Source organism: Sciurus vulgaris, assembly GCF_902686455.1.
Source record: "Sciurus vulgaris genome assembly, chromosome: 16".
In the NCBI taxonomy this organism is placed as follows: Eukaryota; Metazoa; Chordata; class Mammalia; order Rodentia; family Sciuridae; genus Sciurus; species Sciurus vulgaris.
The window spans coordinates 930,316-958,099 of NC_136477.1; the positions used below are offsets into that span (position 1 = coordinate 930,316).

Below are 27,784 nucleotides of genomic sequence, written 5' to 3' on the forward strand. Positions count from 1 at the left end.
GCCCCGCCCCTGGAGGCCCCGTGCGGGAGCGCGCCCGGGCGTGCGCAGGGCGGCGGCGCGGCGGCGCGGGGACGCGCGGTGACCGTTGGCGCTGAGGGGAGGAGGCAGCAGCCGCCGCCGCCGCCGCCGCCGTTGCGCAGATCCGGGCCGCGGCTGTGGGGAGGGCGACGGAGCGGGTGACCTTCCGGAGGCGGGAGCGAGCCAGGAGGCCCGGGGACGCCGAGCGCCGCCGCCGCCATGAACAACTCGGGCGCCGACGAGATCGGGTAAGGACGGGCGGAACGGCCTGCGCCGCGGCCGCCCCGGGCCCGCGCCCCCGCCCCGCCGCCGGCCCCGAGACGCCGCCCCCGGGGCGGGCCGGGCGGGGGGCCGGCCCGTCAAGGTCACGCCGGCCGGGGGCGGACGCGGGGCGTAGGGCCGGGGGCCGAGCCGGCGTGCGGGGCGCCTCGAGGGGGCGCGGGGGGCGGGCGGAAGTGCGGGGCGCGCCGCCGCGCCGTGTGGCGATTCGGCCCGAGGGCCCCGGCGCCCCGGCCCGCGCGGAACTGGGGTCGAGCACGTGGCGAGGAGGCGGGCGGCGAGGCCGGGGTCGCGCGGGGCCTCGGCGCCCGGCGGCCCGCAGTGCAGCCGCCCGCCCGCCCGGGCCCGGCGCCGCAGGGTGGGCTCGGCCGGGGCGGCGCTGAGGAGGCGCGGCCGCCGGCCTCGGGCAGGGCGCACTGGGCTCGCGGATCCCCGGGCGCCTCGGCCTGCCGCCCTGCGCCGGTGGACGTGCTGAAGGGGGCCACGGCCCTGGGTCCCGCCTGGTCCGGCCTCCAGCCCGGTGGGGCGGCGAGGGCAGGTGGGGCCCGGAGAGAAAAGGCGGGCCGCGGGGGCGCTGGCCGCGCCCCTGCTGCCCTTAGCCGGCGGCCAGGCCTGCGAGCCCACCCTTCCCGAAGGAGGCAGGGCCTCGGGCAGCTCGCTCGCCGCGGAGTTGCGGAGTGCTGACCGCCTTGAGCCCGTCCACCTGTTTTTCCCCGGGCCTTGGTGATGAGTGTTGTGAGCAGAGGCGCCTGGGCCCTGCGCGGACTGGCCGCTCGGGAGCGCCGCGGAGAAGCGGAAGGAAGGTCGGGGCCTGGGGACCTTGCTCTGGCCGTGGTCCGCCTCCCCACGTGGCTAGGAGGCTTAGCGTGTTTTGTGTGCCGCCCGGGTTGGAACCCGGGCGCGTCGTGCGCAGCAGGCCCGCGCTCCGCCGGTGAGCCTGCCCCTGCGGACTTCTCGATCACAGATAGCCCCGGGAGTTGCTCCTGCTTTGCGGGCACTGACCTATTCCAAGAAACACGGGTAAGTGCATCTCGGTGGAAACTGCCTTCTGTGGGACCTTTCCTGCTCCGCCCAGGTGACCTAGCCCTAGTGCAGCGCTTGTGGCCCTAGGTAGGCTCCCCAGCGAGAGGTCCTCCTGGAGCCCCTGCGAGCAGACCACAGCTGCTCACTGGTGGTGAAGGCAAGAAGTCTCGTGCTGAGATGAAAGCGGGTCTTCATTTCTAGGCAGGTGGCAGAGTGTATCAGGATTCGATGGATCCAAAGCGTGGAGTGACATACACCCCGCTCAGAACTCACCCCTGCTGTCCGCCCCAAGGTCCCCCTAGGGTGTGGCGGACAGGAGCCACGTCACTTCTCTCGGATGCTTCTGACCCGAGAGCCAGTGTCCATCCTCTTACGGGAAGGAAACTGGACGGGAGATGGCATTTCTCCGAGCAGCGTGCACACAGTCCTACTTTCTTTCTTTCTTTTTTTTTGAGTTGTAGATGGACAGAATGCTTTATTTTTTGTTTTGTTTTTATGCGGTGCTGAGAATCAAACAGTGCCTCATACATGCTAGGTAAGTGCTCTGTGACTGAACTGCGATTCCAGCCCCTCTGTACATGCCTCAGGACCCTGTATCCCATGGAGTGCACTTATACCTAGGATCACTGTCTGGGAAAGCTGGCAAGGGCTCATCCTTTTGATAAGCTCCATTTTTGGGTTCAAGTATTTTATTTTTTTTGTTTTTGATTTTTTTCTTTTTTGGTACTAGGGATTGAACTCAAAGGTGCTCTACCAGTGAGCCATATCCCCATCCCTTTTTATTTTATATATTTTTTTTATTTAGAGACATGATTTCACTAAACTGCTTAGGATCTTGCTAAATTGCTTTGACTGTCTTTGAACTTGAGGTCCTCCTGCCTTAGCCTCCCAAGTTGCTGAAATTACAGGCGTGGTCCACTGCATGCCGCTTGGGGTCACATCTTTGAAGGTAGAGGTTCGTCTGTGGGCAGCCTGGTGTGAGCGTATAAGTGGAGTGAGGCACCCAGAGTTTACTTTTCTGTATCCTGGTTCTCAAAGTCAGCCTAAGGTCTGGCTCCTTAGGGCAGGAAGGAGTATGGACACAGTGAGGAGTTTCATGTGTGCCACCCTTACTAGAGGTGGTGAACAAGTGCCCATACTTCTGCAGTCTGGGCACCAAGTGGGAGAGTGTGGGGCTAAGAATGATGAGTGGGAAGGTCTGAGCCTGCTCTGCCTGGTCTTGGGGAAGTCATCCTAGGTTTCAGGACCTCAGTTTAGGTCCTTCCCATTCAGATTCATTTTTTAAAAATACTTTTAATTGTAGGTGGACACAGTAGCTCTATTTTATTTGTTTATTTTTTTATGTGGTGCTGAGGATTGAACCCAGTGCCTCACACGTGCTAGGCAAGTTCTGTACCAGTCAGCCACTACCCTAGCTTCCCATTCAAATTCTGAAACACAGACTTACAAAGAGCACTGGTTTCTGGGGTCTCATCTTGAGTGGCTGGCAGGTAACTGGTGTGTGGTCATTGTTCCCAGGTATGGGGGGGGGCCATGCCTACATTGCAGGTAGACAAAAAGGCTTTGAATTGTTACCTCAAGTGCACAGGCCACGTAGTCCTGCCAGTCTTCAAGGTGACAGGTTGTCATGGAACTGGAGGTAGGGAAGTTGTGGAAGAATTATGTCTTAACTACACAGAATCACAAGACAGGACATTGGACACATTGGAGGAAAGACTCAAGAGAGGAAGGAAAGTCACAGATAGTGGAAGACCTTCGAATTTGGTGTGTGTGCACCTGCCTGCTGTTCTGCAACTGGGCAGGGAGGATGGGCAACTGCTGAAGCTGATGTTAAGGAGGTTCTCTGAGTCTGTTCTGTACTGCTGTGACAGAATTTCTGGGACTTGGCAGTTGAAAAAAAAGTTTATTTTCTTCCAGTTCTGGAGGTGGGAAGTCTGAGGTCCAGGGCCCATGACGGTGAGGGCCTTCATGTGGTATCATATGTGACAAAGGTCGTCTCTGGCAACATGGCCCACAGGAGAGAGGGAAGGGACTGAATTCATCCTATATGTGGGAATCCAATATGTGATAAGGGCCAGGAGTCCAGTCAGGATAGCTCTGTCCTGTGATCCAAAATCATCTCAAAGAGGTCCCACCTCTCAGCTCTTGTTCTGGGGATGACTGTCCAATTCTAGAGACTTTGGGAAACATATTCTGACTGCAGCAGAGGCAGTCCTGCATGGAGCGATCCACAGGCAAAGGGCTTGGGTTCTTCTGAAATGGTTTATTGAAATGGCTTTGGAATTTAGACACCCAAGAGTTGAGCTCCCAACTGGACCCAGTGCCTGCTCCCTGTAGGGCCCAGTGTCTCCTGAGGACAGAATTGCCCAAAGTGAGAGCCACAGTTGAGGATTGTCTTAATGCTTAACTTCATTTGCAAGTCGTCCCTGAGCAGGGACTGTGCTGACCTTCTCTATACTCTTTAACTTTTTTTGTGGGTGCAAGGGTGCTGCCAGAGTGAGCACAGTCTTGCTCCTTGTGAACTGGTTCCAATGTGTACCTGCATTTGTTCTGTGTGGATTTAGGACTTATTTCCTGTGTTGGGCTGTTCTCAGTCCTGCAAAATTGGCCAAAGAGTTGGAATGTGCTTCTAATTTCTCTTTGATTTCGATGGTGTGAAGTAGGCCATCTGCAGAGACCTAGCACTGCAACCCCTGACAAGGGCTAGTAACTCGGTGCTCTCCCCACCTCCTGGGAGTACAGTGGTCTTGATGCCAACTCTTCCCTGTGTTAAGACCTTTTCTTCCAAGCAGGCCCTGTCCCATGTCACCACTGTTCCTTTGGAAGGTACCACAAGCAGTTGTGCTGCTTTACCGTGTCAGTCACCATAATTGCTTTGAGTGGTGCTTTAGGCAGGAGGCCAACTACTTGACGAGTGCTTTGCTTTAACTTTTTTTTTTTTTTTTTTTCCTCCCCTTTTGGCAATGCTGGGGATGAACCTAGGGCCTTGGGCATGCTAGGCAAGCTCTCTAGCCCTGAGCCACATCACAGTCACATCCCAGTCCTTGACCAACAATCTTATTGATTTTGGTTGGACAAGGAGGACCCTGGAATGCCTGGGAGGGCAGGACACAGAAGATCTTGAGGGGGGAGGGTGTTGATGTCACCAAGTAAACCAGGGATGGGGACATGTAGGGGCTCTTCATGAAGCAGCATGTCACCACCCATGAAGTCATAAGGCTTCTCCTGTGTCATGTGTCCCTGCTGTCAAGGGAGAAGCTGAATTGGGAATGAACCACAGGCTCACAGTTCACATAGGGGCTGTGATCCCGGTCCCCATCTGGCCCTTGGTTCATTTCCCTATGTTGGGCAGGAGTATGTGCCTTCTCAGGGCCTGCCTCCCTCCTTTTGGGAGAATACGGACCCCGGGTGATTCTAGAAGTCATGGTTCAAAGGATGGCAGAATTCTGGGAAATTAGGCCCAGGAGGTCCTCACCTGAAGAGGCTAGAAGGTCCACACATAGGCTCTGCTTGTTTATGTTCTTGAGAAGAAAAAGGCCCCATTACAAAACAGTTGAGATTGGTCCTGGCCTTCTGCTGCTTGCCCTGTGAACTAAGTCCATGAAGACCCAGTGACTGCCACAGAGCCTGCGCCAGTCAAGTCAGTCAATGACTCAGATGCCCTGCCGGAGGTCACCTGCCTGTTGACTGCCACTGGTGAGACTGCTTGCTGGATCCTAAAGCCTGCCAGAAAGCCATAGCTTTCTGTGGTTAACCAGGACCAGGGGAAGCCCTTGGAGACTTACTTTCTGGCATAAATACCTTGTGGTTGTACATAGCAAAGCTGGGAAGTCATCCTCAAACAGGTTTCAGTTTTAGCAGGCAGGAGAGAGCAGGCAGGCCACCTCTGCAGAGTTCCTTTCATATTGGAGCCTTCTGCAGGCATAGGTTAAACACTCAGCATTGAGCATGCACAGAACTAGTGGGCTTTGGGCTGGATCTGAACTTGGGTACAGTGCTTGCATGTCCCGGAACACACTGGTTTGAACAGGTGGTAGCAGTCCTGGCTGTGGGCCACGTGGAGAGGCCTGGCTGGCTCCCCTGAATTCCGGTTGAGAGGTGCCATTGTTGAGTAATGACCCCTACCCAGGAGCCCTGCAGAGGCAGAGCCTGGGAGCAGAACTTTGTGCTACTTTACTTCACACCTTACATCCACATAGTGCGGGCCGGGGGAGGTATAGTCTGAGCAAGCAGGACACAGAAGCAGCTGGGCTACTGATTAATGCAAAAAAGTGTCTTGGTCCCTAAGTGAGCTGATCCTGGTTAAGAGAACCTTCAAAATCTTTGACTTCACCTCCCCTTAGCTTCTTGTTCACTCCTGGTGGGTTGGCTGCTAGGGGGCGTTTTTACTTTATTGACTGAAAGAAACAAAACAAAACAAAAAAACAAGACTTAGAGGTTGGGACTTTGTGCCAGATTCCTGGAACTGACCTCTGCCACTGTGGAGATGCATACTTCTTCCTGGCACCTTCTGGAATCTTCCCACTGTTGAATGGGGAGAATATGCCCCTCACCTGCTGGCCCCTTCCAAGCAGGATTAAAGGAAAGACAAACAAAGTCTTCCCCTCAGCAAGTAGTGTGGAACTCTTGCTGTCTGTTAGGTTTTATGAGTGATGAGACTGTTTCAGAAGAAACATAAATTACATAATTTCTTCAGTAATGAAAGTTTTCATAACTTATAATTGTATATCACTTCAGACTTACAGAGAAATGACCAACATAGTAACAAAAATTCCCATGATGTACTCTGCCCAGCCAGACTCACCAATGGCTGTGGCTCCATAGCTGCATATCTGCTGGACCCTTCATCCCATACTGGTTTTTTTGTTTTGTTTTGTTCTTGAAACAAGCCAGAGACCTGATTCCTCTTACGGTGGACAACAAGATGTACCATTTCCCAAAGTACAGTTGCCACAGAGTGCCATTTTGAGGCACATTTATCTGATCTGCAGGTTCTATTCCAGTTTTCTCTGTTGTGATAATGGCCTTTGTAGCCTTTTGCCCTTAATACCTAAGTTTTGAAATTTAAATGAGGCTTAGAATCTAGACTAGTCTGACCAGTTCTGTCCTAGCAGTGGCAGCCCATGGCAAGGATTGAGTTGCTTGGAGGAGGGACACCTGCTTACCCCCTTATTGATTTGTTGGAAGCTGTGCTAAATAAAGACTGATATTTCTTGGTGAGGTGGGTTTTGCTTTGATTTGGGTTCTGTAGATGTCACTAACCTTCTCCCCAGTGGCCTGCCAGAGGCTGCCTGCCTGGCCTGACCTCACCTCAGCACTCTCTGGCCTCATTCCAAGGTGCGTAGGAGACTCATGGTTTTAAGTTAATGAGGCCTAAACCTGAGCCTCCTGTGGCTGCTTGATCAGCATATCTCCCCTGGAACATGCCTTTACAGATCCGTCTTCTGGAAGGCTCTGTATCCTTACCTTCCTCATCCCCCACCCCGTGCAAGAACTGGGCAAGGCAGTGCTTACTTATTGGCACTTGGAAGATGGTGGTGGGTACCTTTCTGGTGGGGAGAAATTGTTTTTCACACTAAATACAAATCACCTTTCCTTGGAGAAAAAGAATAAGAACAGTCCCTGACAGTTGCTGTGGTGCACATCTTTGCCTAGGAGTGACACAGGGAGGCCAGTGTTTAGAGGGTAGCAACAGTCATGGAATTGAGCAGTGATGGGTGCATCATTTGCCTGCCAGGGTTTCCCTGGGGCCAGCAGTCAGCTGTCAGAGGAGGCTTCTTTTTCACTCTAAGCTCCCTTTTAATGGCTGACAAGGCATTGCTCATTGGGGAGGAGTCTTGTCTCAAAGCCCAGTGAGATTGGGCACACCTGTCATCCTTCCTACTCAGGAGGCTGAGGCAGTAGAATCTCAAGTTTGAGGACAGTCTAGGCAAGCTAGTGGAGACCCTACCTCAAGATAAAAAATGTTTAAAAAGTACTGGGGGTGTAGCTCAGTGGTAGAGTGCACCTGAATTCAACCCCCAGTATCAGAGTACCAGAAAGGATACCCCAGGGTAGTATAGTGGTCTGGTGTTCACAGTGATGCCCGAAGATTTATCGTGTCTCAGGAGGTGACTCTAAGCCTGAAGGGTGCTCTGGTCTCTGAAGATGGTCTAGTTGGGAGGGTGATGATGGGTTTGGCACAGCCGAGGCTCAGATGAAGGACCTGATGAGTGCTTGTCCCCTTTCCTGGTGTAGTGGGCAGGACATGAGAGCTTGGACTGCCCGAGTTTGAAGGAATCCTGAGGCCCCACAGGCAGGTGAGCCCTGAGGCCTGATGTGTGTCTCAGCTGTGCCCAGTGGGTACTCTGGGCGACACAAGGTAAACACAACCCTTGGCCCCACCAAGGCCTTCAGGGCATTTGCCCCTGGCTGCTTCTGTTCCACCCGGGTCCTGCCAGGCCCATGAGAATAGGAAAGCTGAGCCCTTGGAGATGGGATCTTTCATGAACACCCCAGTGCATCTATCCAAAAAGGCTCCCCAGAGGCTGTCTTGGGGTGGGGATGTGGGCAAAGGGCTCCAGCACTGAACCCACACCCTCAACTGTAATTGAGAGGCTGGGTGGGACAAGTCTCTTAGTTGTCAATTTCTTTTCCAGTTTACTGTATATAAAATCAAATCTAGACTTCTTAATTTTTTTTCCTGATTATAAAATATTTGCAAATGTAGGAAGGCATTTCCAAACCCCACTTGGAAGCAGCACGATTTCATGTGGTCAGTGGGTCCTGTGACACACCTGTGGTACCAGTTGGAATCATTGTTCATGTCTGAACAGTGTGGACAAGGCTGTGGCTATGTGTGCTCCAGGGGGGCATACATGAGCACATTTGCACATAGTCCTTCCACATTTGAATTACAAGCTTGTCATGGTGGGATGGAAACGTTCCTGAGCTGAGAGCCAAGTTGATCCGAACGTTTTCTGTTGGATTGCAGGAAGCTCTTTGTGGGCGGCCTTGACTGGAGCACGACCCAAGGTAGGTGCTGCAGGCCACAAGGCTGCCTGACTTCCTCTCTTGCTACTGCCTGGGATCTGTTGAAGTCCTGGGACATTGTCTCGGTTCCTGAGCAGGAGACATTTGACTGGGAACTGTCATGGGGGTAGGGGGGAGAGGTAGTGATGTTCCCTTTGAATCTGTTAAATTGGTCCTGGTCTTGCCTGTCAGAACCACAGGAAGACTGTAGACCACAGTTCCAAGCCACAGGTAGGCTGTGGAGGCAGAACTGTTCACTGTGGAGCGGAGGGCTAGGGTTTTGCTGGGCAGTCACTGTGTTCAGAAACAAGTAGGGCAAAGTTTGTTGTCAAGTCAGCATTCTTGGTTACTGGTTGTCACTCAAGAGTTGTCATGTTTGCATCCCCTTAAGCTTTGCTCTCCTGTTCCTGTGAAGCAGAACGGAGCTATCTGCTATTGCTGAGGTCACTTGTCCCTTTTCTAATTTATGAGGATGTAATATATCTGTCGTGCAGAATTTCCCTTGTCTATCTCCATATACCTCTTCTGGGCCCTCTTCCTCCCCCCAGCAGTTAGTTGCTAAGCCAATTCACATGTTGCTTACCCCAGACTTTTTCAGGTAAGGCTGATGAACTGGAAGAGAGCAAGTGAGTGTGCATGTGTGCACGCCTATGGGTGAGTGTGCACCCTCCAGCTGTGATGTGTTTGCTTAATGCTGTGGTTTGTGTGTGTTTGTGTTTTTGTTCCCAATCTCTGAGCAGAGACTCTGCGCAGCTACTTTTCCCAATATGGAGAAGTTGTAGACTGTGTTATCATGAAAGATAAAACAACCAACCAGTCTCGTGGTTTTGGGTTTGTCAAATTTAAAGACCCAAACTGTGTGGGGACGGTGCTGGCCAGCAGACCACACACCCTGGACGGCCGGAATGTAAGTGTCTTCGCCTCATTTTTTCCTGCCCTGTATTTTGTTTGCCATTCCTTCAACTTAACGTTGTGACTGAGTTTTGATTGATGTTTACTTTAGAGCCTTTTAGTGTGGGCTCGATTTAAAGGGGTTGGGCCTTGGTGCTTGGACTAGCTAGCTATTGGAGGATTGGGTTGATTTGGGTGGCCTATGTAGGCCAGTGTGCCGTGCAGCTGGCTGCTGTTGGAAACACCTTCTTTTCTAGAGAAAGTAGCCAATGTTCACAATGGGCTGGTTTGAAACTTCCTACAGATCGACCCGAAGCCATGCACTCCTCGGGGAATGCAGCCAGAGCGAACACGGCCGAAGGAAGGATGGGTAAGAGGCTGGGGTTGGGAGGCCTTCTTTTGTACGTCTTTTTCTTTTTTTTTTTTTTTTTGTACTGGGAAATGAACCCAGGGATGCTTTGCCACTGAGCTGCACTCTTCTTTTTTATTTTGAGACAGGGCCTTTCTAAGTTGCTTAGGATCTTACTAAGTTACTGACACTGGCCTTAATATCCTCCTGCCTCAGCCTTCTGAGTCATTGGGGATACAAGTGTACCCCTCAGCTCCTGGCCTCTTTGTGTGTACTTTGGGCAGATTTGAAGGGAAAATATCCTTTTCTCTGATGTTGTTACTCATTAAAATGGAGAGCAATAGAGGCCTTTTAGAGGGCCCTGGAGCAGTTGAGAATTGCCCAGACTTAGTCTGTGCTGCATTTTATCTTGCAGCCAAGAAAATTCTTAATGTCTACCTTAAGGATAAAAATGACCACTTACACCACTTATCAGGAACCTTTGGTTTTGTCCCAGCTGACCTCCGTGCCTGCCTTCCCCTGAGTGGCCAAGGGTATCCCCACCATGAAGGAGCTCTCTCATTCACCATGTAAATATCCCACAACCACCAAAGTACCCAGCACCTACCTAGCATGGCCATCTCTCCCCTCCCAGATGTCTGATCATGGGTGAGGGAGGGCACTGGGTCAGCTGAACTTAAGACCCCTCCTGTGGTGATGGTTTCTCACTAACTGTGGTCCCTGGTGCTCAGCTCCAATCATCACACTTTTCTTGGGTGGTGTTTGCTTGGCTTCTGGGTTTTGCCAATGTACATACCACTTTTGCCTGGCCTAGCAGTTGCATCACTAGAACTTCGTGGGACAGTGCAGATGGAGAGTGCCCCTGTCCTTACAGAGAACCGGACAGCACTGAACTGACCCCCTCCATGTGCTTCTGCTCAGAGGGCTGGGTAGAGCCTGAGAATCAGCCTTCCTAGCAGAATCCTAGCTGCTGTGGAGGATGAGACCTTAGACCCCTGCAACAGTTCATGTCCAATGTTTTTTTACAAGATTTTTTAAGTACAGGAAAATTGGAAGATTAGTACAATGAATATTGAAATACTCCACTAGATTCATCTATTATCAGTGTTTTACCAAATATCTCTGTGTATTTATGCCTATCTCTGACTACATGTATCCCTCCTAACTAGTGGCGTGTCCTCCTAAAGTCAGATCCCCCACTCTCACCGTCGCCATACCTAAGGATGTTGCGTGTCTGGTCTGTACTCCTGTTTCCAGAATTGCTTCACAAATGTCTCTGTCTCCTGGAGTCCAATCAAGGGTCATGTTCTGTCTGGTTATTGGTTAAGTGTGTTTTTCTTTCTTTCTTTTTTTTTTTTTGATGGACACAATATCTTTATTTTTTTACGTCGTACTGAGGATTGAACCCAGTGCCTCACGTGTGCTAGGCATGTGCTCTAGTACTGAACCACAACCCTAACCCTAGTTAAGTATTTTTAGTCTCTTCACAGCTTCATAAAATGTATTAGGCATGTAATAAACTGCATAACTTGATGGCTTGACCCACTTGTGCACCTGTGAAACCATCACTCGTCATGGCGCTAAACTCTCACCCCCAAAAGTCTGGTTTCTTACTCCAAAGCAGTTGGGGCAATGCAAAACATGATGTCCTTGGATAGAGAGAGGAAGAGGGGGTTAGGAACAGAGAGGCAGGAGGAAGGCGCAGACATCTTGCAGAGTCGCTTCTCAGCTTTCTAAGCTATGATCCTCAAAGCTGCCTTCTGATTCCTTCAAAATCTCTAGCTTTGCATTGCAGAGCTGTGGGATTTTTTAAGACAAGGTCTTGATGTGTTACTCAGACTGTTCTTGAACTCCTGGACTCAAGCCACCCTCCTACCTCAGCCTTCCAAGTAGCGGGGACAACAAGCGTGCACCATCATTTCTGGCTTGTGGAGCTTTTAAATGTTGTGGCTGTTGCAGTTTAGAACTGAGGCGGAACTTAAGGTGTGCTGTGTTTATGCTTACCTGAAAATACAGCCTTGCAAAAATGCCATAGATGATTGTCTCCATAGATGTCCAGAGAAATGGGTCAGTGCAGCTCAGTTTTTTGTGTTCTGGATTTTTATAGTGTTCTGGTCTAGTTTTCAGCTGATTCTTAGGATGGATGCAAAGATGATGTCACACCCAGCTTATGGGAAGTGTTTGGGGTCCTACCACAAGCTAACCCCCTTCTCCTTCTCGACACAGCAGAAGGGACCCCGGAGCGATAACAGTAAATCAAACAAGATCTTCGTTGGTGGGATTCCTCACAACTGTGGTGAGACAGAGCTCAGGGAATACTTCAAGAAATTTGGAGTGGTAAGTTCCTTGCACCCCAGTGTGCTGGCTCGTCCTGGTAGCTGCTGCCTGTCCTCGACCTCCTCAGGGTTGGAGGATCTGCTGCACATTCCCATGTCTCCCATCCCCACCCCCACAAAAAAGACCAAGACCCAGCCTTCCTCTTCTGTGGCCATTTGAGATCCAGCAGAAGGTTCCTATGGCTCTTCCAGCAAGTGATTAGATGGACTTCAGGATTGTCCTTCTGATTGCCTTGTGCCCATCATGGTTTGAAGCATCAGATAATGGTAGTGAAGAGGATGGGGTTTGGCTTGACTGTGGAGCCACCCTGTGTGTGAGAAGTCATGCTGCCCCTTGGTTGCTGGAGGTATAGCCCTAGACCAGGTCCACACAGAGGTTAGCATCTTCCCTTCCCAAGGGCCCAAGACCAGGTGCCCAGCAGTAGGAGCAGCTTTCAGGTACAGCGGGCTGACTGGTGTGGTACTCTCCTGGGTCCCTGCATCAGCAGAACAGCCCAGCAGTCTGGAAAGGATCTTGCTCCTTCTCCAGGCCTCTCTGGCATCACAGGTGTTTTGACCCATTTCCTGTTTGATGTTTTCTCTGTGATGGCAAAGCTGCTCCTGAACGGTTTCGTTTTCTGGGAAGGACTGAAATCCTTGAGAATCTCTTGGGGATTTAGATTTTGAGGAGTCGTACAGGGAATTGAACATCCCGTTCGGGCAGACCATGAGATGTTCAGTTGGCACTGGGGAGGGACTGAAGTGGGCCATTGCTGTGTCTGGAGGGAAGTGCATGGACTTGGCTGGTCCATCAGCTCTGGACCACCCTGTTAGCTGTCCAGGTGCAGCCTGTTCCATCAGGTGTTCCTGAGGATGCTGCAGACTGGGCCAGGGAGGAAGGGGTGCTGGTCAATGGCAGAGCACAGAGCCACGGCCGATCAGTGCTGCTGCCTAAATCCTGGAGCCCACAGCTACATGTGATGAGGGCTGAGCTTACTTCACCTGACTAAGCCTTACTTCCCTCAAATGTGAGTGGAAGGGTACCTGTGGACTCTCCTAGATCGCATCCCCTGCTAGGGTGTTCAGCTGGAATCAAGGTTGCCCCACCTTTCTCTTTGTTGGGCAGTGGGCTGGGCTTGTGTCCTTCTGCCTGCCCTGGAGCCCTGGGGCCAAGCAGTTCATCCTGTGTCCGTGTCCACCCCATCAATGTTGGGCTTCCATTTGCTCTCAGACACTAGTCCCTATAAAGCTGAACTTGGCCCTAAAATTTCCCAAACTCAAGTATGGTGTTCCCAATATTCCCAATAGTTGTAACTCAGGGCTCTTACTGGAACAAGAAGTGGCACCTGCCTCTTGCTGTGCCTGGATGTCACTCTGCTTTGTCCCTTTCCAGGTCACCGAGGTGGTTATGATCTATGATGCGGAAAAGCAGAGGCCTCGAGGTAACGGCTAATCTAGTTTGTCCTGACCTGTGTCCCTTCCCACTCAGATGGCAAACTATCTCACCCCCTTAGACACAGGCTAGGTGGTGGTCATAGGGAACATTGCTCAGTAAGGACAAATTGGAGACCTAACCGCTAAAATGTAGGCTCTCCCCCGCGCAGCTCCATTCAGCCTGTCTGTGCTTCCCAAGGTCAGACATCACACATTGTTTTTGGCTCGTTCTTGTGAAGTTTTTATGACCTGACATGAATTTGGATGTGGTTTCTGTTTTAATGTCTCCTGAGGAGTGTGGTTCTGCAGACTGAGCTTCTCTCACACCCGCGTCATCTCATCCTCACCAGTGTGGCCAGTCGACTCATGTGCCAGCTATACCCGCCCAGCTCAGCTTGGAACCCAGGCTTCCCTCTGTCCATCCCATGCTTTTCTTCCACCCCCTCATTTTTTCCCCTTCAGCCAGAGGGGCAGGTGGGAGGAGGGGTGAGGCGCAGTCTCATGCCCTCCTGCGTCCTTCCCCAAGCTTCCCACTCCTGTATGTCTGCGCTGGTCTGAGAGCGGGTGAGGATGCCCACTTTCATGACCCCCCGCCTTTTTTTTTTTTTTTTTTTTTTTTTTGTGGCTGCTGCTATTTGTTGCTGCCCATGTTTTTGGTTCATCAGCCGCTTTTGGACTGGCCATGTGAGCAGACCTGCCAATTTTAGGCCTGCGCAGTGGCTTTATGTCACACGTCCCCTCACGCACCATCTGCCTGAGGTCAGGCGGAGGCAACCCCTTAGCGCCAAGCGGCGCTAGCCCGCAGCATGTGCCCGCCATGCTGGAGAATAGTTTGCCATTTGAACCTCCATCCTCCTCTTATCCATGGTTAAGGAACGTGTTGCTCACTTGGTGATTAAGCTGTTAAGTCTTAATTTAACGTAGACATACGTGCTTAGCGATGTACTTAAGTGTTTCATAGTAAAGTACAGTAATGTTAAGTAAGCTGTTTTTCCTTTTCTCTCTGTGAATTGTTTGTGATTAACGATATCTCTTTAGATTTCTCTTCTCCAGGTGCTAAATTATATCACACAGGTACAGGCCCGTCCCGCAGTCAGAGGAGGGAGCGGCTTTGCTCCAGTGGGGTGTAAACGAAGTTTCAGTGTGTTTCTGTCCCGCTGCCGCCTCTTGACAGATCGTTCCTAGACAGCCTGCCCTGGGCTCCCTACCCACGGCCCACCGCCTCTTGTACTGTACACGGACCGAGCAGCCCTGTGGCTTCAGACACTCCTGATGTTTGAGAAAATGTCAACTTTCTAATATGTCGTTCTTCACCTTTATTGTGTTCCAAATATCGCCTCTGGTCTTGTGAACCTCCGGTGCTTGGGAATCTTGGGTGCTCCTAGTCCCACTGCAGTTGTGCAGGGCTGTCCGCCCGCTCTGATCATGCTTGTCCAATCTGGACTGGAAGTAGCTAGGGTTGCAGAACCCAGCTGGTGGGAGGCAGCAGGGGCTGACATTGAGAAAGCTTCTGGCTGGTGTGGGACCCATGTTTCCTGCCTCACTCGGCCATCAGGCTTGGGAATTATCCCTGGGGTTGCCAGATTATTAGAGGGCAGGTTAGCAGGTCCTCCCAGACAGCAAGTCCCTATCTTCTTGGCTTTGCAGAATCTTTTAAGAATTGGTATATTTCCCTTCCCTTCTCCCTTCTCCCTTCTCCCTGTTCCTTGTCTTGGTTTACTTGAGATAGTGGACATGTATGTCCCTGTACACGAGACCTTCCCTGTGTCTCCACCACACCATCTCCTGGTGTAAAAACTCGTGCTGCTGCGCGGTGGACCTCACACGGCCCTCCCCACATTCCTGACTTCTGGCCTTGCGCTCTGTCCAGCCTGCTGCCTCCGCTCACCTCACACTCCCTTCGTTCTTGGGTTTTATCCCTTCCAACCTGTGTTCCCTTCTGTGTGCTTTGCCCTCATGATTTCACTTTCTCTCCTCTCCTGTCATGTCCTGACATCTGCAGGTGCGTGCAAGTGCGCAGAGTCATGCTTAGGTGCATGTGTGCGCACATAGGGCAAATCAGATGACTCCTGAACCTGGATCCTTTGCTGTGGTCTTGGTCATCTCCAATTCTTGAGCTGTCATTTCTTCCCCATTTCCCTCCTCTTCCTACCCACAGTTTTGCTTATAACTTCTCTACCTGGTCCCTGCTGACTGCAGCTCCAGCACCCACAGTTCATAAGCTTGAGAGGCCCTGTCCATGGCTGCTCCTTACCAGGGCCCCTTGCCTGCTCCAGACCCTGTGTCCCTTCTCCACCAGCTCGTGCCTATCCTGGTGCACGGTGCTGCCTGCATCGCGCTGTCCCTCTGCCATGTGATGCTTTGTAGCAGCCCTGTGCCCCTGGCGTAGACAATACCTCCATCAACCTGATTCTTGGCTCTTCCCCGCTCTTCCCTTGTCCATCTTTATTCTTTTGAGGTCTTTGGGTAGCTGTTTGCTGCTCACTTCTCAGTGCCTGAGCACCGGGCCATCAGGAGGTGCTAGTGTTCATCAGGCCGCCTCGGAGGCCAGTGTGCTCTGTGGTCTCATTCCACTCAGACCAGAAGACAGGAGACTCTGGTCACTCCTATCCATAGAAAAGGAGACACACCCTGTTAGCTGGGTGGCTGCGCTCACCCCAGACCAACCAAACTTCGTTTATACTGCCACTTTCTTGTGTTTGGGAAATGCTAAATTTTTTTTTTTTTTTTTTTTTTTTTTTTTTTCCTTTTAAAATTTCTTTTTTGATTACATGGTGCCTCTTGCTCTTGCTGCTGACAGCAGAATTTGACCTGCTGGAACCCGTTGTGGCCTGTATCTTTGTGTATTACCTATTTATTTACCTGTATACATATATGCATATAAACATACGTATGTTACCTCTGATAGGACTCCTTGGGCTTACCCAACAGCGTTGGATAAGCTTAGCGAGGCACTCACTGTGGTAGATTCTGTACTTTGTTTAACGCTTTAGAACGATATATGGCTGCTGTCAGCACTAGCTGCAAAGCAAATTGCAAGCCAAGGGGGAGAATCCTGGGTTTCAGAAAAGCAGAAACACACCCATGCGCACACCCTTGACTGAGGTGGGCTCTTGGTGGGGTCTCCCCTCTTAAGGGGGCAGCTTGCAGTTGTCTTCATAGGCGAGAGCCAGGACAGTGGCCCAGGCCTTGGACGACAGGGGTCTGTTTGCCTCACTGGCTGCAGCTCTCTGAGATGTGCCTCTCCTCCCCAGCACGTGCCTGATGCAGAGCCCCCGTCCTAGGCAGAGACCTCAGTCAGCTGGTGCAGAGTGCAGACGTCGCCGTCTGTCCACTCTTTTGGCCGATGGCCCTCATGGGAGCCATGGCCCTGGGCTGTAGCTTTTCCACACAGGGCTTAGCTGAAACCCTGGGCCGATCCCTTGGTCCCTCCCTAATACTGTTCATCATCCTGTTTTGTGTCACAACACCCTGCTACCTTGATTCACTCTTCGTCGTTGGCTAGGTTTTGGATTTATTACTTTCGAGGACGAACAATCAGTGGACCAGGCTGTCAACATGCATTTTCACGACATCATGGGCAAAAAAGTGTGTAGTTGTAGTTTTATTTTACCTTAAGACCAAACCAAGTCTTAGGCAACTGAGGGATTTCACTGGAAAGGAAAATTCTGTAGTACAAAGAGGATCAGGCATGTTCACCTGGGATTGCTGACTATGAGGTTGGACCTGGTTCTGCCATGGGGTCTCATCCTTTCTGAGCAGGGTGGCCATCTGGCTTCACTCCTGGAGCCTCTTCTCTGGGTGGCCTGGGTGGTGCTGGGGACGGGCATGCCCTGGTGTGTTTGGGCTGGCCTCCAGTGAGATCGCAGTGTTGCCTCAGGCTTGGTTTCAGCGACCACTCCTTCAGATGTCTGCCCCAGCCCCCTTTGTGTAATGCTGACCTGTAATGTGATGAGCAAGGGCCTCAGAGATCCGAGGTTCCACTTAAAACTGAAAGAAACATGAAAACATCATGAAGGATTGGTTTTTTAAATTGGGTCACTTACTGTGAAACTCCGGGACCAGCCACATGCTCTCGATAGTACTTATTTAACCACCGTGCAGTCAAGTGACCTCTGGTTGTTTCATCTTCATACTGTGTTGCTGCCACAGCCGAGCAGGGACAGGACACAGGGCCCCTAACATTCTGTTCCGCAGCCAGTCCTCATTGGGTGGTGTCAGAGAGGCCCCTTACCATGATTTATCAGGACCTTTAGAGCTGTCCAAGAATACCTGGTAGGACCCGTGTGACAGGATTCACAAATGCTTAGGGGCCTGATCTTTCCAGGATTCTTGTCTGGTGCTTGGAAAGCCTCCTACTTGCAGTACCAGGCCTCCTGGGCATGTGACTCTGATGTGATCTTTCCTGCTGCATAGCTTCTCTCTCGGGTTCTGCCCCCAGGTGAGACCACAGTCACCTCTGTGGGTTTCTACCCCGCCTGCCCCAAAGTCTCCCTCTTGGAGCCTTGGTTAGCAGCAGAAGAGTGAGTGGTTTTGTATACCAGTGGCTTAGCTTTGCAGACTTCATTGATTCCATGTGGACCTAACTAAAGCAGGAAACAAACCTTGTTCTGACATTTCTTGCTGCCTTTAGTTTAAAATTAGCATGCACATTGCAAGGGGCATGGCTGCTATGAAAAAGGGTTTTAAAGGATTCTGTGTGCAGTGTTTTAAGATCCTGTGACATGGAGAATTTGGAGAAAGCGTGACCTTGACATGCAGGGCAGGAAGGGCAGCTCAGTACATGTCCCTGCTCTGTTCCCAGGCACCTCCCCTGGGTTCCCCCCAACCATGTCTGACTTGGCTAAGGTGACCTTGCAGGAGGGGCTCATTTTATAAGCTGATGGACACATGCAGGAGTCCAGATTGCCATCCCTGATCTTCATTGGCCACCATTGAACCTGCAGTGGGGACTTTCCCTTTGTAAAGGGCTTGGGGTGCACAAGGTACTGAAAGCCCTAGTGCTAGTGGTGGGCATCCCTTGTTCTAATACGAAAGGGTACAAGGGTTTTTCAAATGGCAAGGACTGCTTTGCTCTGTGAGCAGGAACCAAATTCCCCTAAGAGTCACGTGTGAGGACTCATTAACTTGAGTCTTCTGAAGGGGCCCTTGGTCCTGCTGTCGCCTTGCCTTGAGCTAACGGGATTCGTTCCCATTACACAAGTGTCCCTGGGGCGACAGGCAGGTGGGGGGAGTTTGTGCCTCTGCTGTGCTGTTCTCTCTGAAGGAATTCTGAAGGCACAATGCTTAGCTCTCCAGACTGAGACCCCCAAAGATGACTCCGGGTGGACTCATTGTCTTTTTTCTCATTAAAATTTATCATGGAAATAAGAAAGATTCAGGATCCTGGGAACTGAGGCAGCCCTGGAATTGGGGGTGGTTTTGCTGTTGTCAGTCTGCCCATGTTTTAAAAGATGCATGAAGCAGGTCAGCCCCTGTGCTCAGAATAACTAGGTCAAGCACAGTCAGCTCGTGCTGTTCTAGCCCCTTGTCCTTGTTTCAAAGGCTGTGGCTCCAGCCAGTTCTGGGGAGAGGTCTGGGTTGCTGCCTAACACAGTATGAAGATTGCTTACTGATTCAAATGTCCATTTTATTGCATGTTTGTTTACTTTTTTTGTTAGATGTAATGTAAGATTCTCTTATCACATCCATTCCCTCTGACATTCCTTTGAGTTAATTGAGATTCTTTAAGCATTAGCCTGGGGAAGGTAAGTCTTTATCTTCCATTAGACATTTTAAATAAAAATTTAAGTCAAAATCAACTGTGTTTCTCAGGTATGCGCTAAAGTTGCAGTGGGGTGGGCTCTGAGAGGCCCTTGTGGCCAGTGGGCCCACCACAGGGCTGGGAATGTGCTGGTCCCTTGTCCACGTTGTTAAGAGGCTGCCAAGGCTGCCCAGGGAGGCGCTGCTGTCTTAGCTGGAGTGAGATACCCTGGCATGCACAGGTCTGAGGGTTCCTGGCTCCTCCTGCTGTTCACAGCAGGTGGGGCGCAGGCTGTCTTTACAGTTGTATCTGTTGTACCTGAGAAACATTTTTTTAAACAAAAAGAGGAAAAAAAAAATTAAGAAAAGAGAAGTACTGGCCTAAATAAGGATTATAGTTAAGTGCTTAGTCTTAAGTTATAAGATGCTAAGTGTAGTTGTAAGTTACTGAGGGTGTGTCTGAAGGGAAGGGGCGCTGGGCTGTAGCTTCTCCCTAAACCACAGCTTGGTTTGTTTAGGTGGAAGTTAAACGGGCCGAGCCTCGGGACAGCAAAAGCCAAGCGCCCGGACAGCCAGGTGCCAGCCAGTGGGGGAGCCGTGTCGTGCCCAATGCCGCGAACGGCTGGGCAGGCCAGCCCCCGCCCACGTGGCAACAAGGATATGGCCCACAAGGTAAGGCTCTTAGGGCCCTGGAGGGACCAGACCTGGGCTCCAGGACCAACTGTCTACCGTTACCTTGCTTGGAGGGCCATGGGTCCCCTGGGCCTTGGCTTCCTGCAGCCACCTGATGGACAGAGGTGTGGGGCAAGAGCAGCTGTTGGAGAGAGCCCTGTGCTCACTGGGCGCTGGCAGGCATTGCCCAAGTGAGAGAGCTCCCCCTGCCACACACATTGTTAGTGCCACATGCTGAGCAGCTTTTCTAAAAGCTCTGCCATCTTTCTGATCCTCAGTGGTGTGGTTGGCTATGGCTCAGGTGCTGCTTGCAGTTTAGGCAGATGGATCTTCCTATCCTTGGAGGATCTGTTTTGAGATTCCATGTCTCATTACCCGTGTGCAGGGTTGTAGGAAGGGCTTCGGCGGGTCTTGAGTGGGCAGTCACAGAGTCAGATGTGGCCTAGTTGGTGTGAAGGGTCCTTTGCTGTCCCCAGTGTGGCAAGTTGGGCAGCACCTCCAGGGGCACCATGAAAACCTGCCAGTTTTGGATCTTTGCATTTGCTCTCACCTCTGCCAAACTGTGTGCCCTCCATCCCAGGGCCCACCTGTCGCTGCCAACAGTTTGAAGCAGGTGTTGCACAAATTAGCTTATACATACCTTCCTGGGGTTCTCTGAGCTGTGATGTCAAGGTTCTGAGTGTGTCTCATCCATACCCTGAGCCTGTGGGTTCCCTTCCACCCTTGACCTGAGGGTTTCTTTGGGAACTCTCCCTGTTGGAAATGAGATGGAGTAGGCAAACCTTTCTTTTTCTTTGTGTGTGTGTCTGTCTGTCTGTCTGTTGTGTGCATGTGTGATACTGGGGATGGAATGCAGGGCCTTGGGCATGCCAGGCAAGTGTTGTACTACTGAGCCCCAGCCCTAGCCAGGGAAATCATTTTTTATGCCCAGGCGTGCAAAACGTCATGGGGACTGTCCCTGTGGTGCTTCAGAGCTGGGATGTCCTCCTGTACCTAGTGAGCAGACAGTGCCACCAGGTAGGGTGCCAGTGGAGAGGCACTTGGGAGGCATACTCTGGTCAGGGGGCTGTGTTGAGGACCAAGGAGACAAACTTCAGCTGGTGCCACCCATGTGCCTGGGCTCTGAGCCTCAGGAGGGGCCTGGGGTCAGCCCCAGTCTGTGGCACTTGCTCGTGGCAACTACTTGGCATCAAATACTGGGAGGACTCGGCACCAACCCTTCTCTTCTGTTTTCTCATCTAGGAATGTGGGTGCCAGCAGGACAGGCAATTGGTGAGTCCTTGTTTTTAGAGAAAGGGAAAGAGCAGAATCCGAAATCCTAGGCCGACTCTCAGAGCTCACGTCTGGTCTTGTCTATGGCCGGTAAAGCCGTTGTCAGTGTCTCTCTGGCCCTGGAGATCATTTCCTTTACTTCCTCTCCTGGTGAGGAAGAAGGGGAGGGGCCCGCTGCAGCCCCTGGCAGGCCTGGGTCTGGGCTGTGGCCAGGGGTTTGTGTCTGACGCTCTTTGTCCTTCACCCTGCGTTGTGTGTTCCAGGTGGCTACGGACCACCCCCTGCCGGAAGAGGAGCCCCCCCACCGCCCCCTCCGTTCACCTCCTACATCGTGTCCACCCCTCCTGGCGGCTTCCCCCCTCCTCAGGGCTTCCCACAGGGCTATGGTGCCCCACCACAGTTCAGTAAGTTTTGAGTGGGCCCCTCTCCTATCAGAGCTGACACTGGGTGGGGAGCATAGACTAGGCCTTTGCTTCATGTGGCATTGGCCATGGCACTTGTTTGGGTGTGAAGCACAGAGACTGCACAGGTGGCTTGGGTTGCCTTGAGCCCATTCATGGCACTGAAGGAGGTCAGGTTCCTGCAGGAACTGACATTTGCACATGGCTTGCTCTCATTCCTCAGGAGGTAGGGAGTCTGGACTTTTCCCATATTTCTTTATTTAGCAGCAAGGGAAGCTTGACACAGTGGCCTATAATCCCAGCAGCTCAGAAGGCTGAAACAGAAGGATTGCAAATTCAAAAGCAGCCTCAGCAACTTGGCCAGACCCTGCCTAAAAAAAAAAAAAAAATTAAATTAAATTAAATTTAAAATGGTGTGTGGCTCAGTGGTTAAGAACCCCTGGGTTCAATACCTGGTACCAAAAAAAAAAAAAAAAGTAGTGGTAAGGGGTATTTGAGGTGTAAAAACTTTAGTTCTTAATTGATTTTCCCATACACTTTGTAAATCAAAGATCGAGGTGTAAAATCAGCAACCATGCCTAGAGCGTTTTGCTTGTGTCCCTTAGGTATGGGGACGTGGTACCCTCCAAAGAAGGGTACCCAGGCCCTACCTGGGTAACTGAACTTTTTAGCACCCATTTTCAGATGGAAATAGGAGGTGTACCTTACATCACCTTATCTGACATTATCATCCAGCATGACAGTTTTTGTGTTAAGTCCTTTCTAGGATGTGTACTTGGGGAGCATGGCGATTTGGACCAGTCACATCTTGAGGGTAATCAGTGGCCACATTTGGCCAGGGCCCAGAACTGGACAGTTGAGTGCTACAGTCTGGCCCTTGAAAAATGGTTTGCCAATTCTTGATGTAGACTTACCTAATCTAATTTTAATGATGGGAATTGGGTAGTCTAAGCTGGGCATGGTGGTGCACACCTGTAATCCCAGCGGCTCCGGAGGCTGAGGCAGGAGGATCTCAAGTTCAAGGGCAGATTCAGCAATTTAGCGAGGCCATTTCTCAGAATAAAAAATATAAAGGACTGGGAATGTGGCTCAGTGATTGAACACCCCTGGGTTCAGTTGTGGTGTGAAGAAAGGAAGGGAAGCCTTCTTTTTTTTTTTTTTTTGCGGTACTGGGGATCAAACTCAGGGTCTTGCGCTTGCAAGGCAAGCGTTCCGCCAGCTGAACTATATCCCCAGCCCAGGAAGGAAGGGAGGAAGGGAGGGAGGGAAGGAGGGAGGAAGAAGGAAAGGAAAGGAAGGGAGGGAGGAAGGGAAAAGAAAGAAAAAAAAAAAATTGGGTTGTCTGAAGCCCTACAGCAAGGCAAGGCAAGGGATGCCAGTCCTCTCCAGCACCCTCTCCCCCTTTTTTTTCTTTGTGATCTAAGGATTGAACCTAGGGCCTTGTCCACATGAGGCAGGTGCTATACCACTGAGTGGCATCTCCAGCCCTTTGATCTCTTCTGAAAACTTGCCATGCTTGGCCCCTACCTTTGAGACAACTCAGACAAGTTACCCTCCCAAAGCTGTGTCCAGCTGCATTTGGTGGTAGCTGTTGTTTCTAAAGAAAGGTCTGCTGTGAAATGCCCCACTGCTATATTCCTGCCTGGTACTCTCTCCTGTGGTCACACCATTAGTACCTTGACGGTCATCGTTTCCTTAGGGTTGTGGCCCAGGAGCAAGGATCCACAGTCTCTTCTACAGGTTTTAGATGGAAATCCCATCTGGCAGCTCTTGTGGGGCTGATCTTTGGTTCTCTGCCCAGCTGACCCCGTGACCTTACCCCACGTCTGTGCCTTGCTGTCCTCTGTCTACAGGTTTTGGCTATGGGCCTCCACCCCCACCACCGGATCAGTTTGCCCCTCCCGGGGTCCCTCCTCCTCCTGCCACCCCGGGGGCAGCTCCGCTGGCCTTCCCACCACCTCCATCTCAGGCCGCCCCAGACATGAGCAAACCCCCAGCGGCCCAGCCAGACTTCCCCTACAGTCAGTATGGTGAGTGGTCTGCGCGTCTCCCCAGCCCCATGCTGGTCTCCTTCCTCCGATGTGTTTCCCAGGGCAGAGAGCCAGTGTGCGGGGTTGCTGGAGAACTGGTGGCGGCGGCTCGGGCCCCGCAGAACTTAGGGCAGGAGCCTGTCAGTCAAGAAAGGTGGTCCCACAGCAGGTGACCAGGGCCTGCACCCTTGGCAACCTGAGGCTGTGACCGGGTCATGGGGAGGTTGCCTCCTTGGGTCGCAGAAAGATGGCAGGGGGTGCTGTGATCATTGTCCAGGCTTGAGGTTGCCCTGTGTCCTCGCTAGAGGTCATTTGTCAGGGCTGTTCAGGCCCTCTGCCCCATGGTCATTTGTTTCTGGTGTGTCTTTAGTCCCCTTCAGTGCAGACCCCATGCCAGGAGCAGACCAGAGTCAGTAGCAGGCCCTGGCTTGGACAGAGGCATTGTGGTAGACTCCATGGCTTGTCACTCTGTGGGTGGCTTCAGAGGAGGATACTGGGTCGAGACAGGACTTGGTCTGTGCTTCTCTCACTGTCCTGCATGAGCTCAGTGCCAACACCTGCCTTGTTTGGTGCAGTGACCCCCTTGGAGGGAGCTCTGCTCTTCAGTGGCTCCTTGAGGGACGTTGGCATGGGTGGATCCCAAGAAGGTGGTCTGAGCTCTGCCCTGAGCAAGGCCACGGCTTCCAGGCCGCTGTGACGGTGCTCCCTTTTAGCCCTGCTTCTCAGCCTGGACTGAGCTGCAGTTGTGTGTTGTCTGAGGCCCTGGCCCACCTGAGTGACTCCAGGCGGCCCAGGTCCCAGCCCGCGTTCGCTACTGTCAGTGCTGGTTCTGGGCCCAACACAAAGCCCTGGCTGCAGGGGAGTACAAAGCGCCCGCGCGGGGTGTGCGAGGGTGCGTGTCTGCCGCTGCTCCTTGCCGGGCCACAGTGGGTTAGTCACCCTGGTCTCGTCTCTCGCCAGGCCTGGGTACCTATTCTCGAGACCCGTCGGGCTTCGGGCCCATTCTTTGTTTACACTCTTATGGTCAGGCTGAGCAGTGATGTGGCTTAGGTAGGTGCCGCCTCTTTCTACACGGTCCTCCCACCTGCCTGCACCCGGGAAGCGGACATGGCTTCCTTTGCCATCCCGGGCGGGGGTGGATACTTGGCGGTGCCCTCTGGGATGGGCCCCTTGCCAGTTTGAGGATCTCAACTGACCACAGCTGGCTCCAGGAGCACCCAGAGCCAGAGGGCCCACCTGTGTCCATGTGCGCCCCTGTTTGGGAACCCAGAGGGCCTGGATGGGGCTTCTTCCAAAGTGTGTGGTTGGGTGGGCAGGAGCAGGGCCCATCTCCATCCGCTTGAATGCGGTGCACCCCTTTTCCCAGAAGAACCTTCCACACCCCTGAGGCCAGCAGCATGAGTGCGTCTTGGGTCATGGTGAGGCCTAAATTGCCGAGTTAGTCTGCAGCTTTGAGCTCATGGCCGCCCTGCAGGGAGGACCGTGTGGTGTTGGGTGTGGAGATAGCCCCACAGGACTGCTGAGGGTTACCCTGAGGGAGGTGAGGGCTGTGCTCTACACCACAGGCCTGTCTTGCGTTTTAAGTACTGGAGACTATGTGCTGCATGTGTAAGCAAACTCTAGAAGTCCTGGGTCTCCAGGTGTGTCCCAAACCCACTTACACACACACCTGCCCCCTGACTTCCAGGTGTGTGGGGACGAGGCCAAGGTAGAAACGGGGCAGATCACCAGACCCATGAAGGATCTGGATGCTGCTTTTCTCTCTTTGTGGGTCCTGCTCACGTGGACTTGAAAGATAAAAACTCCCAGGTTTGGTGTCCCTGCCAGGGTGGCCCCACCTGGGCCAGGTCCCCACTGGTGCCCCCACCCTGTGGGACCCGTGGGCTCCAAGGCCCAGACAGCATCACCCTTCCTCAGTGCTGCAAGTTGCTCAGAGGCAGATCAGCAGGCAGGGCTGCTGTGTCTTGAGCTGACCCCCTCTCTCCCCCAGCAGGTTACGGGCAGGACTTGAGCGGCTTTGGACAGGGCTTCTCCGACCCCAGCCAGCAGCCCCCCTCCTACGGGGGCCCCTCAGTGCCAGGGTCGGGGGGTCCCCCCGCCGGTGGCAGTGGCTTTGGGCGAGGTCAGAACCACAACGTGCAAGGATTCCACCCCTACCGACGCTAGCCGCAGCGCCACACGACCTGCCCCGGCCGAGACCAGGATTGGAGACTCGTGGACTGTGACAATCACACCCTGGGGGGAGGGGGGAGGGCAGAGGCTTCGGAGCTGGCTGTGGGTGACTGGACTGAAGTTTTTAAATATATTTCTTTCTCTGACCCATCAGCACAATAAAAAAAAAGTCACTGGTTCAACAACAGGGTTTAAAAAAATGTCTTCAGCTTTAATTAAAAACTTCAGGTTTCTTTTTCTTCTTCTTTTTTTTTTTTCTTTTTTTTTTTTTTTTTTTTTTTTTTTGAATTATTTTCCTGAGCCTTTTGTTTTACCGTATATTGTAAACTTTTATGTTAAAGAAAAAATATACATTTACAAATTGTGAGATTTTTAAGAGAAATTTTCTACGATGTATACTGGCTTATTTTTTAATTTAAAAACAGGGTTCGGTCGGCACTGGTGGGAGGGGTCGTTTTTAGGTCCCCTCACTCCTGGCTTGGGAGTTGGGGCTTGTGGGTCCAGAGACTCTGGGAGCTACAGAAATCTGCTGAGTGTGTTTTTGTTTTTGTTTACTCCTTGCTTTTGTCGGCCGTCCTGGCAGCATCTGCAGCATGCTGTGGAGGTGGGTCGCTCTTGACTGGCCGCGCGGCAGCACTGACTTCCGCAGCCTGACCCTGTGCAGCAGGTGCGGTCTTGCTGGAAGCCCACCTCTCTCAGCACATGGCTTCAGGGCTTTCCCATTGACCAGTTTGACCCTGGTTTGAATAAAGAGAAGTGCGTTTGGATTAGAAACAAAGGTCGTGTGCGTTCTTTCTCCATCGCCTGCGCCTGTCTTCCCGTGACTGGGAAAGATCTGGAGCCCAGACGCGTCCTTGGCCTGAGCCCCAGCTTCTGGCCTCCTCATGTACTGGTGGGCAGAGAGGCCTGGCGCAGGGATTTGTTGTTCCTGTACAGGCCTTGGGCCCTGGGGGTTCTGGCAGGATGTCCCTGGGCTGTGGGTCGTGAGGGCCCGGCACCCAGCTCACACCAGGAGCCTGGAGCTGTGGCCTGTGCAGCTCAACTGCAGCTTCATATCAGGAGTCATCTCACCACCATGAATTTTGCTCGTATCATATCTTTGGCCACGGCTAGTGGCTGGACTCAGAATGGGGTTTCCTTTGAGGGCCTGTGTTCTGGCACTTCAGTGAGAAAGGAAGACCACGATCAAGGTTTGAAAACCTAACAAAGCCAAGCTGGTTTATGGTGGCCCATGCCTATCATCCCTGTGACTCGGGAGACTGAGGCAGGAGGATCACAAGCTCAAAGCCAGCCTGGGCAATTTAGCAAGGCCCTGTCTGAACAAAACAAAGGGCTGGGAATATGGCTCAGTGGTAGAGCGTCCGTTTTCAATCCCCAGTGTCTGGGGGGAAAAAAATCCAAAGTACATTGAATACCTACAAAAATGACTGAGACATCCAGAAACCCACATCCCCAACTCCGTTTTGGGGGCAAGAAAAGTTCAGCTTGGCTGGGAGTGACCCTGAGCCTTCTAGGGCAGCTGTCCAGTGAGCCAGCTTCACCACGTTCCTGGGCACCGGCTCCTGAAGGACCTTCTGTCTACACCATGTGTGAGCACCTTCCGTTGGTAAGAGTCCCTACAAAATTCAAGTCCCTTAGTAAGTAAGTGGTGTGCAAAAAGTCAGGTTTCTAACCAGAAGAGCCCCAGGGTGGTACTAAAGTATATGTAGGAGACAGTGCAGCCTCTGCAGGCCCCAGCAGGCCCGTCTCCTGTGTGGTGAATCCCCTGCCCCCACAGGGGAAGAGTTGCAGGCTCATGCAGCCAGGGCTCTGGGAGGCTTGCAGAGGGTAACCACCCAGCCAAGGGTCTGCAGCTGGTGCCTTCCACCACACACTGATGCTGTGGCTGAAGCTGGGGACTTTGGGACTCCCAATTCCTTGTCTTTACTGCCCTAGGCCATTGCCCCACTTGTAGCCTGATCTTTACTGGCTTCTGTCCACAAAACCAGTACCAAAAGGACAGAGGGTCCAGCTCTGCTCCAAGTTCAGATGAAGGCAGGGAAACAGGCACTGTAGCCAGGTTGTTCCTACCCCTGGGCCGTTGCACTGTCCTGTTTGGGAACATCTCCCTCCCAACAGGCTGCTTCCCTCCAGCATCACCATATGCCTGGATGCACGGCTGCCGATTCCCTTGGC

General features: G+C 52.4%; 1 protein-coding gene across 8 annotated transcripts; it reads left to right on the top strand.

The window, feature by feature from the left end:
* The first annotated feature begins 49 nt into the window (after positions 1–49).
* On the top strand, positions 50–26,005 carry DAZAP1 (DAZ associated protein 1). Of its 8 annotated transcripts, none has more exons than XM_079114870.1 (13): positions 50–266; positions 8,294–8,334; positions 9,072–9,238; positions 9,527–9,592; positions 11,798–11,908; positions 13,280–13,328; positions 16,826–16,908; positions 19,581–19,734; positions 20,977–21,006; positions 21,270–21,410; positions 23,261–23,437; positions 24,398–24,487; positions 25,431–25,567. In XM_079114870.1, exons 1-12 carry the CDS (start codon positions 238–240, stop codon positions 24,475–24,477), a joined length of 1,128 nt encoding a protein of 375 aa, XP_078970996.1. In that variant the 5' UTR covers positions 50–237; the 3' UTR covers positions 24,478–24,487; positions 25,431–25,567. The 8 variants fall into 8 exon arrangements, with proteins under 8 accessions (XP_078970996.1, XP_078970997.1, XP_078970995.1 ...); XM_079114871.1 differs by having other exon boundaries at positions 25,428–25,563; XM_079114865.1 differs by lacking the exon at positions 24,398–24,487 and having other exon boundaries at positions 53–266; positions 25,428–26,005.
* Positions 26,006–27,784: the final 1,779 nt, after the last annotated feature.